This window comes from Astyanax mexicanus, chromosome 1, assembly GCF_023375975.1.
Source record: "Astyanax mexicanus isolate ESR-SI-001 chromosome 1, AstMex3_surface, whole genome shotgun sequence".
NCBI lineage: Eukaryota > Metazoa > Chordata > Actinopteri > Characiformes > Acestrorhamphidae > Astyanax > Astyanax mexicanus.
Window position 1 is genome coordinate 45794365 of NC_064408.1, and position 17178 is coordinate 45811542.

Consider the following 17178-nt stretch of genomic DNA (forward strand, 5'->3'; position numbering starts at 1 on the left):
GATCATTTATATATATGTGCCCTAGTGTCAACCAACATTAAATACATTACACTGCATTTTGCAAACTATAAGGTGCACCAGATTATAAATGAATGACTATTAATGTCTATTTTCTGGTCTATTTTCATACATAAGGCACACCGGATTTTTAAGGTGCATGGTGACACTAGTAAGGAACGGGTGTGTTGCCATGTTTTCCTTCTAATTCAGCAGGTCTTGCTGCTGGGTGGTGGTGGGATAACTAAGTTCAGAAAGCTAAGCTAAGTAAACAAAACTGTAATTCTAAAAAAAAAACATTTTCTTTTGAAGTCAAGCAAAAACTGGATGTTAATCTACACAGATTTCTCTCCTAAAAACTGTTTATTTGGGTGAGTAAAGCACTTCCATTTATTTACAGTAAGCTTAGATTTTCAGATTTCCAATAAGACTGGGTGCAGCAGCATTAGCATTAGCACTAGTGGCTATCTCAAGCTGCGGTTAGTAATACATGCCACCCGGCAGTGCTACACTGAGGAACCCTGAGTGTTCCGATAAGCTAGGGCAATATTAGCTAATGGTTTATTCCATGTAGCTTGTTTTAACATGGTAAATGTGCAGTCTACTGTTGGATAAACTTGCCTCTGAATGGCGAAAAAGCAAGCGCTTAGTGCGGTTAGCTGCTAATGCTAATGCTGCTCCATCATTGCTAGCCGGGGTTAGCAGCAGGCTACAGGCCAAAAATACTCACCTCTAAATCGCGAAAGAGGTAGAACTTAGCGTGGTTAGCAGCTAATGCTAAAACTGCTCCAGTCTCTGTGCTGGAGAACTGAAATGAAACTCCAGTATAACTCTGTACTTCAGCGGAGTGACTTTACGGCTCCTTACAACCAGACTGGTAAATACGGAAAAAAACGAACAAAGAACCAAACAAACAAAAAACAGTAATCTGGTGTGTGATAGTTTTGGTTTCAAAACTACTTAAAGTATTAAGGTACAAGAAATGTAAGCGTAAAAATGCCATTAAGGACAAAAACAGAAGCCTATAGTGCTCTACCCCTCCCCAAAACACAATTTTCTAAAAGCTGTAATGACTATAATGTTATATTAAAATGTTAATGTTGGAAAATTTGGGATACACTAGGCTCCATGTTTTAGCTGCATTTAAAACAAATGTATTTTAGTACATTGCAAATATATTAAAGAAGCTTAGTTGCAACATTTCGCTCGAGTTCTCTTGAGTCTCTGAATGGATCATTTTCATGCTAGACTACATACTGAACGTCTGCTATGTTCTTTCTGGAGTGGGATGTGATGTGCAGCGTGTGAAGAATAAACTGTGTATAAACCAATATTGTGTTGGAATGGTGTATGTTTATATGTCTCATCCAATCACAATCAGATTCACTTTATCCGGATTTATTTGGATTTTTTTTTTGAACAATAAGATGCCAGAATAGCCAGAATAAAAAAAAGCTAAAAGTAAATAGGAGTAATAGGGCTTTTCTTAAAATGTTGGGAGTAGAAAGTTCAAATAACTGTGGAAAAATGTAAAAAGTAGAAGTAAGAAGTTGCCTGAAAAATAATTACTTCAGTAATTATTAAGTAAAAATCTAGATAACCAAAATGTATTCTTATGTAAGGTAACAAAGTATTTATACTTTGTTAGTTGACACCTCTGGATATAACGCTTGAACACTTTTTAAAGGGGCTAGACACACCCATTGTAGGACCCTGGAATTTCTCTATTATTATGTTTTAGTTTGCAGCAGTAAAAGTTACATATGCAGCTTAGAAATCGGATCCTTTAAAACTTGGCTTTACTGCATCTACAGTGTTTCCGAGCTCCTTCTGAAGTGCCAGAGCCATCAGACAGCAAACGGTCTCTGGTGCATCTTGGTTGAATTTACACTTGGCTTTTTCAGACAGCACAATCAATCCAAAACATTTTAGGCTGTGAAGTTCTACACTACAGAAAACTGTGGCTCCACTGGCTCGGCATATATCATCACTGGAACGGAATTCAATTTAAACCCCCTCTTACTTTTACTGCAACTATATAAAGGCCATCTCCGATAAGAGGGACTGTTCTATTTCCTGTTCAGGCCACAAAAAATGAACATCTGAATGGCCAACCTCTGACATCCCTGCAGCCTGCCAGGAGGAAACCCTCAGCAAATCTCCTCCGAATGGGGAAATCTTAATTAAGCAGATAACTCTGCTCAGCGCAGCACTAATTAATCAAGCTCATCCTAATCAACAAAGGAGGTCACAACTGGTTCTCATAAGGAGAGACCTGTGAAAGGCTCTGAAAATAACCCATATTAAGCAGCATGTAGGCACACATTTACATTAGACCTCCAACCACACTCACACACCCTTGTGTTACTGCGTGTACAGGGGTATGCAGTTTACTTGGGCGTAGCAACACTGCAATAGTGACAATTTATAGAATGCAATGTAACATTTGCCTCTATTTCTATTGAAATAGGTTTTTTTTATATTGTTAGAGAAAAGGATTTTACAAAGAAAATATAAAAAATATTAGAGATGTTTCATCTCCAGAATTTGCATGCTTTGTATGTGATCACTTTGCACCTACAATCAAATAAAAACATAGGGCACAATATTAGGAGATTGAGCTTATATTTATAAATTAGTTTCACTAATTTAGTTATACAAGGTCCATCTTTCAATACTGTTAAGATGAAGCTTAAATATCCATATGATTCAACATTTTTTATTAGAAAGACAAGGATTCACATGGAGTGTCCTAATTCTTTCACATTACTTCACATGTGCTCAGCCATCCAATCAGAGACAGTTTCTACAGCTCTGGAAAAAAAAAAATATGAGACCACTTAAAAATGATGAATTGCTTTGATTTTACCAAATTGAAAACCTCTAATCCTATAATCAAGAGCAAGATGGATGATCACAAGCCATCAAACTAAACTGAACTGCTTGAAGTTTTGCACCAGGAGTGAGTAGCATAAAGTTTTCCAAAAGCAGTGTGTAAGACTGGTGGAGGAGAACATGCCAAGATGCATGAAAACTGTGCATTATTTGAGGTCTGAAAGCTCTGCATCTTTTTTTGTTATTTCAGCCATTTCACATTTATTGCAAATAAATATTTGGAATTTGGAAGAAATGTTGTAGTTTATAGAATAAAACAATAATGTTCATTTTAATCAAACATATACCTAAAAATAGCAAAATCAGATAAACTGATTCAGAAACTGAAGGGTTCTCTCATTTTTTTCAGAGCTGTATACTCTTTACTTCTATACTTAGAGTATCATTAAAACGATACTTGATTTCAGTAATACAGTTGAAAATGTGATACTCATATATTATACAGACACACAGAATGATCTATTTCAAGTGTTTATTTATTTATTGTTGGTGATTATGGCTTACAGCTGGAAACCCAAAAGTCTGTATCTCAAAAAGTCCTGCTGGAAAATGAAATCCGCATCTTCATAAAAGTTTTCAGCAGAGGGAAGCATGAAGTGCTGTAAGATTTTGTGGGAAAATGCTGCACTGATTTTAGGCTTGATATAAAACACAGTGGATCAACACCAGCAGATGATATGTCTCTCCAAACCATCAGTAAATTTTACATTTCATTTGTGAATAAAGTGAGCAGAGTCTGGAGGAATAGTAGAGAGACGCACTCCGAATTGCTTGAGGTCTAGTGTGAAGTTTCCACCAATCAGTGATGTAATTTGTGGAGATGCAGATTTCATTTTCCAGCAGGACTTGGCGCACTGCCAAAAGTACCAATTTGTCTTTTTTAATTTTCAGATTTTCTGAGAGGCAGATTTTTGGGCCATAATCATCAACAACAATACAATACTATGTAATACATCTATATAATATATGAGTTTCACATTTTGAACTGAATTACTGAAATAAAGTAACCTTTCAATGATATTCCAATTTTTTGAGATGCAATAGTATATAGATTTACATTTTATCTCATATTGTTGTATATTTCCTAAAACTTCTGTCCTCTTCTGTGAAAATCCCCCCTAAATGAAATTAATAAAGACTTACCTTATCTTATATAGCTAGGTGTATAAATACTTGCTATTTTGGTAATCTCTCAGTAAACCAGTTGCATAGACAGACTTAACTATCTTGTCTTGCAGTATGAACTGTGAAGCTGTGATCTGAGGACGTCCTCAAATGTACATGTTAATGCAGAGATAGCTCTTTGTTCAGACATGATATTTACTTGCAGAAGTATTTCATCATGGCTCCATTTTTTATTGAAGATTGTTATGTACAACAAACATGGTATTAATGTAGAATATTAGTTGCCACAGCATGTAAGAACTGTGTGTGTGTGGGAATGTTAATCTCCTGCTGTGATTTTTATGAATTCACTAAATAACTGATATTGTATTTAAAAGGCAGGAAATTAGATTTTAGCATCACTGCGGCTGTCACCATGGTAACTCGATTACCTGAAACAACATTCACTGATACACACAAAACACACCTTCTAATTTCTGCTTTGGTCTTCATGATATAGTAAAAAAATCCAGAGTACATTAAAGGGTCAGCCACTTTAAATTGTAAAATAACACACATTGTTATTTATTTTATTTTTGTGTTAAATTTACAATGTAAATCAGTGTGAGATCAGTGTAAATCATAAATTCAAAGAAAACACCTTGAATGAGAAGAGGTATTCGAAATTTTAACTGGTACTATATTTTTTTAAACATACATTTGTTTTATTATTTCGACATTTAAATGCTTAATTTATCTAGTTTCATCAAAAACAAATATCAGGCTGTATACACATGTCCAAAAATCCCCTGTTCACCATGTCATGTGGGATAGATGCCACTTTAATATTTTTTTATATCAGTAAAATTACAACCTTCCTACTATTATATTTTTAAGGTATTGAAGACATATTCAACAATTAGTAATATCAATTACACATGATATTTCTCATATTGTCTAAATACTTTACTTTACATAGAGGCAAAGCTTAAGCTCTCAATCCTGGTGTGTAAAATATTATGGTAATGTAATTAAAATGTAAATGTAATTTGAAATGTATCTTTGAAGCAGAACAAGGTCACCATGAACTACATTAAATTTTTGCTAAATATCAGAATTTTGCGAATCAATTCATCAAATGCTATTTTTCACTAAAATTGATCACTTTGTCATTGTTGAACCTGTAATGCAGCTTGAAAATTGCAGAACATAAACATAACAGTATACATAAACAAGCTGGGAAATGTAGTTTCTGCATAATTTGAAGTCTTATAAATGTGATAAATAGGCAAAATAATTAAACATTAGAAATTGTTGTAAGCTTTGAGGACTAAAGGGCACAGTATTCTGGAATTTGCATATAAAAAGAGAACACTCACTCACACATATAATACTACTGAAGCAATACAACCTCGCTCACTTAAACAATCAATCAAAGAAAGAAAGAAAGAAGAAAAAAAAAGAAGAAAAAAAAACATTAAACTCTAAAGTAGGGATTAAATTGTGGGACAGAATATTTTGTGGGGACCAAATTGTGGGGACATTTGAGTAAAATGAAAGACAAACAAACAGACACACACAAAGACACAAACACACCCATACACACACCTATACACACACACACACACACACACACACACACACACTTCCCTTCACAAAGAGATTTCAGATGAATGATGGGGACCCACCTTGAGCCCTGCTTTACCCTTTGGCTGCAGCGCATCGCTGCCTCTAGCTGTACCGGCCAATTAGGATCAACTACAGGGTCTCATTAACCACCCTATCCTTCAGTGGACCAGGGCAGCCCTCTGTGTGTGCGTAGGAATGTGTGCGTATGGGGGGGGCAAAGAGGTGGCCTGTATTTCTTTCTCTGTCTGCGACCTTTTGGCATTTCTCCTCAGGTGGCCGGCGCCGGGTAATGCTTAACAGCGTGAATTCAGCCTTCAGCTCAGTGACACGGATACAGCCTACAAAACAGGAGGCTACTGAAGGCTCACACTCGTGTTAAATGAGTGCAATTCTTCATTTTTTTTTTTCCCCTTAGATAAGAGAATGTGTGTGTGTGTGTGTGTGTGTGCGAGCGAGTGTGTGAGCACGCTCCTGTTAAAGGCAGAAGGAGGAAGCAGTTGATATATGTGGAAAATTAGCCAGCGTTTACAACAAGGCGCACGCACACATCCCACGGGGGATTATGGATGCCTCATTTACCTCAGTGTCAATGCACAAGTTCCTCCCCTTGTTTAGAGCATCTGCCACACACACACACACACACGCACTTACACACACATGTAAAGACTTTAATTTAGTCACCAGAGGGTTTCGATATGCACCTGGTGACGTTTACGTCCGCAAGAACACAAAAAACCCACAAAACCAAAAGCCTGGCTTTAATCTGCCACAAAGCAAAGAGCAGAACAGAACTCTCTGAAGCGACGCACTCAAGTGCTTCCCTTCATTCTCTATCTCTCTATAACTCTCTCTCTCTCTCACTCGCTTCCTCTTATATTTGTAAAGCCATCTTCTTTGTTTTGCTCTTTTGCTTTGCGTTCTCATCTTCCATTCTCTCTTTCCATCTCTCCCTTTCTCTCTCCGTCTTTGATATGCATTGGCAGGGGCTGGTTTCAGTTTGTGGAATTGAGCGCGGAATGACGCTGAATTTCACACTGACTCACTCCACTTCAAACGCTCGCGGTGGTCAAAGGGGCCGGGGCTTTAAACAGCGAGAAACTAGGCCAGTTTAAACGCTGGAATGCTTCCATCTGTTCACTGTTCTGTGTGCCCAAAGGTTTGTAGACAGCAGCAGTTTGTCTAATCAATGGAAATTGATGTTACTCTATAACATTTGCTTTGAAGATTTTGATACATACAGCCATCAGAATCAGAATGCTACTGAGTAGAGTCATGTATTGTATATCGTCGCTGTCCAATGAAAACACAACCATTTTTGTAGATTTTTGGTTTACTACATAATTTGAACAGACAAACTGTCCCTTACACTGTGCCAAAATTTCTTGAAGAACGGACCAATAGAAATGCTTCAAAATGACCTGAAACAAAACTCTTTTTACATTGACTTTCATTGAAAGTTTACAAGGTTTTTTCTCTCTCCTGTAAAGTTGCTGTTTTGGAGATAAGTGTTTTTCATTGGACAGCGACGATATACTAAATAACTGATACACTCGAGGTTTGTGCTATAATGTGTAATATTGGCACTGCCATAGAGCAGCACAGCAGTGCCAGTATTACATGTTATAGCACGAACCTCAAGTGTATTATTGTAATTATACCACAGTTTGATTATCCCTGTTTAATGAAAGATTTTGAGTTAAAGAGGTTGAGAAAATACAATCTGTTTGGTTATAAAAACTCTGCTAGTTAAAATAGTTCCATTGCTGCTCTGTTTGTAGCTGCACTGTTTGGCTTGTAAGAGCTGCATCGTTGCTAGGTTACTTGTATGTGGTGGAGTAATACATGGAGAGCTTCGGTTACAGAACATAGAACATCTCTCAGCCAATCACATTGCAGGGTCAGAACTAACTGTGGTATAATAAAGGATATATAGAAGTTACCGTATTTTTTGCACTGTAAGGCGAAGTTATAATCCTTTAATTTTCCCAAAAATCGCCAGTGCACCTTACTAAGAGTTATACAGGAGTTTCAGTTTAGATCTTCCGTTTAGATCGGTTCTGAGGTAAGTACTATTGGACTGTAGGCTGCTGCTAACCTCAGCTAGCACTGCTGGAGCAGTATTAACATTAGTCACTAACTGTGCTAAATGCTCTTATTGCCGTTCAGTGATGAGTATTATCGGATTGTAACCTGCTGCTAACTCCAGCTAACACTGTTGAAGCAGCATTAGCTTGACCCACTAACCGTGCTAAGCGCTAGCTTTTTTTCCTGTTCAGTGTTGAGTATATCGGACTCTAGTCTGCGTGTTTACCGTGTTAAAACATGCTACGTAGGACGAACCGCTAGCCAATATCGCCCTTGCTTACTGAAATATTTGCTTACCGTAAATACAGAAGTGCTTTACTCACCTAAATAAACAGTTTTCAGAAAATAAATCTGTGTAGATTAACATCCAAAACTCGTTTGACTTTAAAAGAAAAAGTCATGGCGACACCCCTGTTCCTTACTAGTGTCAGATAATATGCCTCATAATTCGATGCAGAAAATAGATGTTCATTGATAGTGTGCCTTATAATCTGGTGGGCCTTATTGTGTGAAAAATATGGTACTCAATAGTTGATAGTAGTACCTAATTGACTTAATAATAAATAAATGGTTATGACCTCACTATTATTTGATAATCATGACATCATCTATGATGTGTTTATTTGTATGTTTAGTCACATATAGTATAGCAATACCAGACCAATGCTTCAATAACTGTGACTCTATACACACAGTGTGGACCGCAGTAGGTGAAGACAAAAGTACATATTTCCCAGTTAGCTTTTATAACTGTTAACTTAGTGTGTAAATGTGTAAAATACATACTGTATATCTGAGAGAAAGTGGCGAGTTGTTAATGCTGGACAGAACAGGCCTGAAATTTGAGATTTTATGTGTGTGTGCGTCTGTGTGTATGTGGAAACTGTGTGAAGAACAAATTAGAGTGACAGAAGACCATTCCTTTTTTAACCCACTAGAAAACAATCCATCTATTCTCTATTTGACCTTTCAGACTTGTTCTCCCTCCTCCCGCCCCGCTGTAAACAAGCCCTGCAGTAAACTCACCTCTAATGTAGTTAAGACTATTTTCGCAACGGAGGAGAAGTACGAGTCCCACAGGAACTGAGTCTGCTGCCTCAGAGCCAGGATACGGTCCGCATTGACTGACCGCGTGATGGAAGGGATCTGGAGAAAGAGAGAGAAAGAGAGAGAGAGAGACAGAGAGAGAAAGAGAGAGAGGGAAAGAAAGAGAGATTGGATCCAGTGAATGAGTGTGACTGTGTATGTCTGTATGATTGTTAATCCTTTTACACAGAGGAGAAAAAAAACATTTTCTTTCTTATTTAATTTAATGTGTTTCATTTATGTTTGTCTTCCCTTCATATAAATAATGTGGTTTAGAAACACTTTTTTTTCTTTTTTGAAACGGTTTTTGTGGCTTCTCTTAATGAAAATAAAATAAGCTAACAAACAAAGGATGAACTGTATAATGTTGTATAATGACTTTGGCAAGAAAAAAAATAATGAAATATTCAGCATTTCCAACATAGTTACCATAGTCTCTAAAGTTTTGTGCAGTAACTAGCAGCACTGATTTATATCAAAACAGATTATATAAAAGTGTTATATACAGATGCAAATTAAATTAAGAAGCTAAACCCAGACTTCAGTAATCCATCACCAAACTGTGAGCTCCCAAAAGCTCATGTAATGCATTTACACAGACTTTATGATTGATGACTTTCAAATCAGAGAAATAAAAAACCCAATCTAGCCTTTATTAATAATGAAATTAATAATAAAAAAAAACATGATTTTTCCCACAGATTAGGTTTGTCCTTTATTGCAAGAAGTTCATACAGTACTATATACTATACTGTAGTATTCACTTATCATTTGGAGCTATTTCACTTGGTGGAGATACATAAACTTTGCTGTTTATGAGTCATCATATTTTTAGTACTATAAGGCACACTTAAAATGCTTTAATTTAAAAAAAAAAATCATCAGTGCGGATTCATCAGTGAGGATTATAAGGAGCTGTAAAGCCACTCCTCTAAAGTGCAGCGTTATACAGGAGTTTCGGTTTAGTTCTCCAGCAGTATTAGCATTAGCCGCTAACCACAGCGCTAGTTTTTGTGAGTATATCACAAACAGCATTTATCGTGTTAAAACAAGTTACATGGAATAAACTGCTTGCTGATAGTGCTCTGGCTTACTGGAACACTCAAGGTTTCTCAGTGTAGCTCTGTGGGGCGGCGTTTCCTAGCACTAAGTGCAGCTAACCATGGCTAGCGCTGCTGCTAACCAGGCTAAAATATACAAATAAATACAATAAAAAGTGATTTACTCAAATAAACAGATTTCAGAAGAGAATCTGCATAGATTAACATCCAGCACTACTTTGAATGGGTTGAATTAGAAGGGAAACATGGTGACAACCTTGTTCCTTACTATTGTCACTTAAAATACACCTTATAATCTGGTGCACCTTATGTATGAAAATAGACCAGTAAATTGACGTTCATAATCTGGTGCCCCTTACAGTGAGAAAATACGATAAGTAATAATGATTTGAGACATTACTTACAAACGTTTTAATGATTAGTAATGTCTGGTAACTAGTGTCCATTTATAATTAAGTGAGACGTTCTGTCATAAGTAGTGTTCATTAATGTGTTTGACAGCCATCACCATTTTTTCATCACCAATTTCTATTTATATTAAAATGATTTTTGAGCACATAAGCCTAGTGCCACTGTATATGGGGGAATTTAAATCCCAAACCACATAAGAACCTACAAAAACTTTTCCTTTGCATTCCATAAATGACAATGTGAAGATGAATAATATTATGGTAATACAGAAGCATAACCTTTGTGTGGGGATGAATGTGTGTGTGTGCATGTGTGTATGTGGCCCGAAGGCCTTTTGAGTCATTAATAACAGTAATTTCCAGTCATGTCCTCTGGTGTAAAATCTCCGGGTCGAGTTTCTTGTCTTTGGTGACATTTTGGCCGGTGATATTTCAGCTGTGCTGCGATCGGCACGTTAATGACTTTGCTACCCGCAGCTAGGAAAGGGCAGGCAGGTAGCAGCCATTAATAACCCGGGTTATTAATGAAGATAAATACCATATCACTTCTTACAGCATGTCAATAATGAGCTTTGGTGACGTGTGCATGTGTGTGTGAGCTTATTTCAGGACAGTGCTGAACCCTTTCTAAATGAGCTGATACCAGTAACATCATTTTCACCGCCTGCTCACTAGTACAGTTTGTACAGCACAATAGTGCCTATTGTAATTATGGTAAGAATAAATATAAAATTAATTATAAAAGAATTTAAAAATAAAATAAAACCATCCATCAAATGGATCTATTACATGATTTAAATGAGGCATACAATCCATATCCAAAAATAATGCAAATAATAAAATATTGGGATAGCTTAGCTTAATATACATCCATCCCTGCATTTCAACACATTTCAAACAATACGAGAAAGTAAAAAAAATAATGTTTTTTAATGCTGTCATTCACTTTAATTACATTATGGCCAGTGTTTGAGATTTTATCTATTTCCTCCTGAAAACATGGTGCACACACTCTATTAGGTAAAGGTCAGGAGAGCAGGCAGGCCGAACTAGTACACATACCCTCTTCTTTTACAGACATGCCATCTTAAATGTGTGCAGAATGTGGTTTTGCATTGTCTTTTTGAAAATTGCATATTATTTATTGCAATATGTAAGTAGAAAAAAAATACTTTAGCACTTCCACTTAAGTATGATGCTTAAAGTTTTACTTTTACTTTTACTCATGTCACTTTTTTGATAGAGCTCTTGTACTTTTACTCAAGTCCAGGTTTCTAGTACTTTATACATCTCTGCATGTTAGAGCTTAGATTCTCTCATTTCTGAGATGATAATTAAAAGAAAAAACGTAACTAACTGGAACTGTATTTTGTGTTTATAAAAGTAACTAAAACGAACTGAAATTACTGATAGAATACCCTCATTTTTGTGTTTCATTTATTAATAAGCGCTGTTTTCAATCCCGGAGTTGTACAGCGGGCGGTGTTGTGCCGATTCTGTTTGCGAAGCGGAGTCGGATTCAGCAGGGAGTCGGATACGGCACAGCAGCAGCAGCGCGCAGCACCTCGCGGTCCGTGGCATTTGTTCTTGGTTAAAGCACTCGCGCTAGCCGCAAAATACAACAGAAAACACTGAGAGACTGTAGAGTTATGTATGAGATTAGAATATGAGCACGAGGGAGATAAAAGAGAAACAGGAGATACAGTGTGTGAGAACATTTACCTGTGAGTAGCTCATACACCAGAACACGCAAATCTCTCTCTCTCTCTCTCTTTCTTTCTCTTGTTTGTTTCTTAGATTGATCTCTCTGATAAGATGTGTGAAAACTAATAAAAACTAGCAAGCCCACCCTAAAAACAAATTAAAACTTACTGAACGGGTCAGATTTTTTGGGCCCGATCTAAGCTCTACTGCATGTTGCATATTATAAGCATTTCTTCTTCAAAAGCACAGTGTGCATGTACAGGATGTAAATATAGAGCGAGAGTGTGTTGTGTGTACCTGCAGTAGTAATCGCTCGTCTCCAATGATCGCAGCTTTGCTCCAATCAATCACCTCCGAGAAAGGAAGTTCCCATCCGTTACTCAATAACACAGGAATACACGCTGCCTGAGGAGGACACACACACACAGTTAGTTAATGTTTCAGTATTTTACATTTCCATTTAGGACATTGCCCAGATATACAAGAATAACAATAAATTTGCTCCTGATTCAATCAGATCATTTTAACCCTTTCACATGGTAAGTTTGGCTGCCTGTAACAGAATGTAATAGAATGATTTATTTTAGTACCGGTTCTCCACCAGTTGTATAACTTTCTGAAACATCTGCATTGTTTGTGATGGGAAACTAATCAGTGGATGGATTTTTATGAATCTGTAGAAGTGAAGAACTGATTTTTGACCTATTGAAAGTTTGTTTGGATCCCATGAGCGGCTTAATTCTGAATACAGTCACAATGAGTGCAGGTGGATAGGCTGGAAATCTGTATTATACATTTTGATACATTCATTATAGCTTCCCATTACAAAAACAAGCCTAATTCCCATGCAATTAAAAATTGATTTCTTATTCGACAGCTTCTTGTTAGAATTATGGTATGTATTCTATGTCTGTAAGACTCTATAATCACATTAATAACACATTATAGTACATTAAATGCATTAAAAAATGTAATCATAATGCATCATAATCTGTTTATAATATATTATACTGTCTATCTTTATTAATCTGTTCTATGATGAAAGTCTTTCCCTTTCCTTGGAGTGTCCAGACCTGTTATAATACACAAGAAATTACATAATAAGCTATATTATAGCATGAATGTGTGTTTGCTTACAAATAGGCAATTATAACATTATCATATACACATTTCTTTTATAATTACAATATAATTATAAACACAGCAAATTAAACATGGCTAATATATGCATTACTCATTCTATAATGCCATAGAAATGTATTATAACAGGTTGAAAATGTGTTCATACCCTTTTGAAAAGGAATTATACTTAAGAGCTTTAAAAGTATGTTCAAAATAGGTAAGAATACCAAAAGTGCATTTTGAATTTAACATACTCTTTGAAAATATTCATTAACATACTTTCTCTGTATTTCCATAAAATGTATTTTTAGGCAATATACTTTAAATTATATATTGTGTTGACAGAACGTATATTTAGTGGCATTAAATATTTCTTAAAATGCACTTTAATGTATTTTTGTCCCAGCAGCATTAAGGTGTACACAATATGTGTATCAATGTGTAAATTAGTACATTTACTTTTTAATATACTTCAAGTGTATTAAACTTATGTAAAAAAAAAAATACATATTTAATCTAATTGAGTTTGCAGAAGTTCAAAGAAGTACAAAAAAAAGGCACAGTTTAATGCTTTTATGTTGTGTTTAAATATACCGTAGCTTAATTACAACTGAAATATACTTAAGTTGCCAGAAGTTGTGCCAAAATTGTACATTTAATATGTATTTAAGTACATATTTTAATTTGAAAAAGTATGTACGTTTCCATGTTTAGTACACTTTTAAAAAATATATATTTAATACACTTTTCTTTTAAAAGGGTAGTCATTTACATCTTCTAGCCATGACATTCATAGAAAGCATTACTAGATTTCTTATTGTACCTTAAATAAGGCAGGAGTTACACACTGATATCTGTACTGTTATCTGGAAATATCTACTAAACCATTTAAAGTAGAACAGAAAATTGCAAAAATCACAGCCACAGCTTCATCTTAACACTATTATTTGTCTCAAAACCATCAAGGACCTTCTGAAACTAAGCACGACATCAGTTGTGAGCAGCATCAAGGATTAGAGCCATTTCACAGCACCTACTTCAGATCAGCACATGTCTATTAACTCATAAGAGCAGCCGTAAGAGGTCTGTTTTGTAAAGTGCTATAGCTAAAATATACTTACATGTTTTTAAGACATGTTTTTATTCATTAAAACGTCTCTCTACTGTATTCGCCATGGGTAGCGTAATCCCAGAGCTGTGCACGTTTGATCTTTTATGTGCGAGAAGCCTTGAGTCGAGCTCTTTATTCTCTTTGATGAGCTTTTGTATGCGCATTTTCTTCCTCATGAGTGTAGCGCACAGAGTGGCAGCTGTCCTTGGTTCCCTTTTAGTGGGAGTATAAAGCAAACCTGGCTTTGTTCTGCCTGTGTGCTGTTTTGGTAAATATGTATTAAAGTTTTATTTTTATTTTTTATTTTCCACCACAAAGAGTTTTTTTTTTTACCTTTTTACTCACATTGATGCTCACATAAGAGTTAATGAGTAGCTTTATTACAAATAAAATGCAAACCTGGAAAATACAAAAAAATGTATCCCAAACTTTGTTCATGTGTTTCATGTGATTGTACAATAACGGTGCATGTAATCTTCTTGAGAAAAGTCTACATGGCCCTTATGATGCATTTTAATGTAATGTTTTTTGGGTCACACTTTATAATAAGTGTCTCTAATAACTGTGTAATTACACATTAACACTCGTTAATGTAATAACACCATAACTACTGCTGAAGTAAACATTGGGACACATTTAGAACAGTTGATAAAAGTAAGTTATTTTACAATAATTGCACACATCTATCAATGTCAATTTTGAATTGTGTGTAATAAGGTGAGTACCATATATATTGCACTATAAGGCACACTAGATTATAAGGAGCACTGTCAATAAAAATGTTAATGTGTAACTACATAGTTATTAGACACAGTTATAGAGACTCTACAGTTATAGAGACCTTTTTTTTTGATAAAATAATTAAAATTTTTACTTAATTTTCTTACATGCATTTTGTTTGAGAGTATTTTAAAATTGGGATGAAGATTTTTATGTTGATTTATTTTGTATTAAATGTTTTAGACAAAAATATAAAATCTGCAATTAAAATTGCAGAATATTTAGACTTATAGAAGAAAAAATTAAAACTAGAAAAGGTAAAGTTCGTGAACGAACTTTAAGTTGGCTTGGAAAAGTACGCTAATAACGTTGAAAAGTTAAAATGGTTGCTAAGCTGTTTCTGTCTGAAGAGTGTGAAGAGTGGCTGCTATGCTGTTATGTTAAATTTAAATGTTACATTCCAAAAAGTTCCAAAAACATGTTCCAAAAACATGGTGGAATGCTAATAATTGTCTGATATAGGAATGTGTTGCTAAGTGGTTGCTAGGCAGTAGCTAACGTTTTCCAGGTGGTTGCTAAGGTGTTGCTAACTGGTTGCAAGGCAGTTGCTATCATTCCTAAAGCGGTTGCTAAGCTGTTGCTAGGAGGTTGCTAACGTATTCCAGGTGGTTGCTAAGGTGTAGATAATTGTAGTAAATCTGTTCAAATACTGTTGATGATGTATAAATCAGTGAATGGTGTAGAAAATCCGTATAAATACTGCTGATGATGTATAAATCAGTGAATGGTGTAGTAAATCCGTATAAATACTGCTGATGATGTATTAATCAGTGAATGGTGTAGTAAATCTGTTTAAATACTGCTGATGATGTATTAATCAGTGAATGGTGTAGTAAATCTGTTTAAGTATAGATGATGTATAAATCAGTGAATGGTGTAGTAAATCCGTATAAATACTGCTGATGATGTATTAATCAGTGAATGGTGTAGTAAATCTGTTTAAATACTGCTGATGATGTATTAATCAGTGAATGGTGTAGAAAATCCGTATAAATACTGCTGATGATGTATAAATCAGTGAATGGTGTAGTAAATCTGTATAAATATTGCTGATGATGTATTAATCAGTGAATGGTATAGTAAATCTGTTTAAGTATAGATGATGTATAAATCAGTGAATGGTGTAGTAAATCCGTATAAATATTGCTGATGATGTATAAATCAGTGAATGGTGTAGTAAATCCGTATAAATACTGCTGATGATGTATAAATCAGTGAATGGTGCAGTAATCCTGAAACCTATCTTGTCTCCACTTACTCTTGCTCATCCAGGCTTCTCTGGCTCCACCTAAGTCTTGCTCCACCTAACCACTGCACCTCTTGTCCTGGCCCTAATTCTTGCTCCACCTAAATTTTGCTCTTCATCATGGCTCTACTGGCTCCACCGCCTGGCTCAACTTAATCCTGGCTCCACCTCTTTCTGACTCCTCCACCCAAAACACTAAAAACCAAAAGGCACATCAATGCTCATTTGACATTTAAAAAAAAAAAGCACTTAGATGATGTTCCACAGTCAGACCTATACTTTCAAAGTTTAACATGGTTGAACATTTTTGTACTGGACTTAATGCACATTAAATACTACTGCTGAGGTTAAATTCTGCAAATAATACCCTATAAAGCTTTGTGAACGCCATAAACAGTAAATCTGTTTAAGTATTGCTGATGATGTATTAATCAGTGAATGGTGTAGTAAATCTGTATAAATACTGCTGATGATGTATAAATCAGTGAATGGTGTAGTAAATCTGTATAAATACTGCTGATGATGTATAAATCAGTGAATGGTATAGTAAATCTGTTTAAGTATTGCTGATGATGTATAAATCAGTGAATGGTGTAGTAAATCTGTATAAATACTGCTGATGATGTATAAATCAGTGAATGGTGTAGTAAATCTGTATAAATACTGCTGATGATGTATTAATCAGTGAATGGTGTAGTAAATCTGTTTAAATACTGCTGATGATGTATAAATCAGTGAATGGTGTAGTAAATCTGTTTAAGTATAGATGATAATGTATTAATCAGTGAATGGTGTAGTAAATCTGTATAAATACTGCCGATGATGTATTAATCAGTGAATGGTGTAGTAAATCTGTATAAATACTGCCGATGATGTATTAATCAGTGAATGGTGTAGTAAATCTGTTTAAGTATTGCTGATAATGTATTAATCAGTGAATGGTGTAGT

At 35.3% G+C, this 17178-nt stretch overlaps 1 protein-coding gene across 1 annotated transcript in view; it reads right to left on the reverse strand.

Annotated features, from left to right (window-relative positions):
* The window catches only part of LOC103026919 (exostosin-1), a 439195-nt gene that overhangs the window by 53202 nt on the left and 368815 nt on the right, over positions 1–17178 (reverse strand). Inside the window, exons 4-5 of the mRNA XM_007229972.3 lie at positions 12269–12376; positions 8737–8856 (exon numbers count right to left, since the gene is read on the reverse strand). Of these exons, the coding sequence (XP_007230034.2) occupies positions 8737–8856; positions 12269–12376 (228 nt within the window). The remainder of the gene's footprint in view (positions 1–8736; positions 8857–12268; positions 12377–17178) is intronic.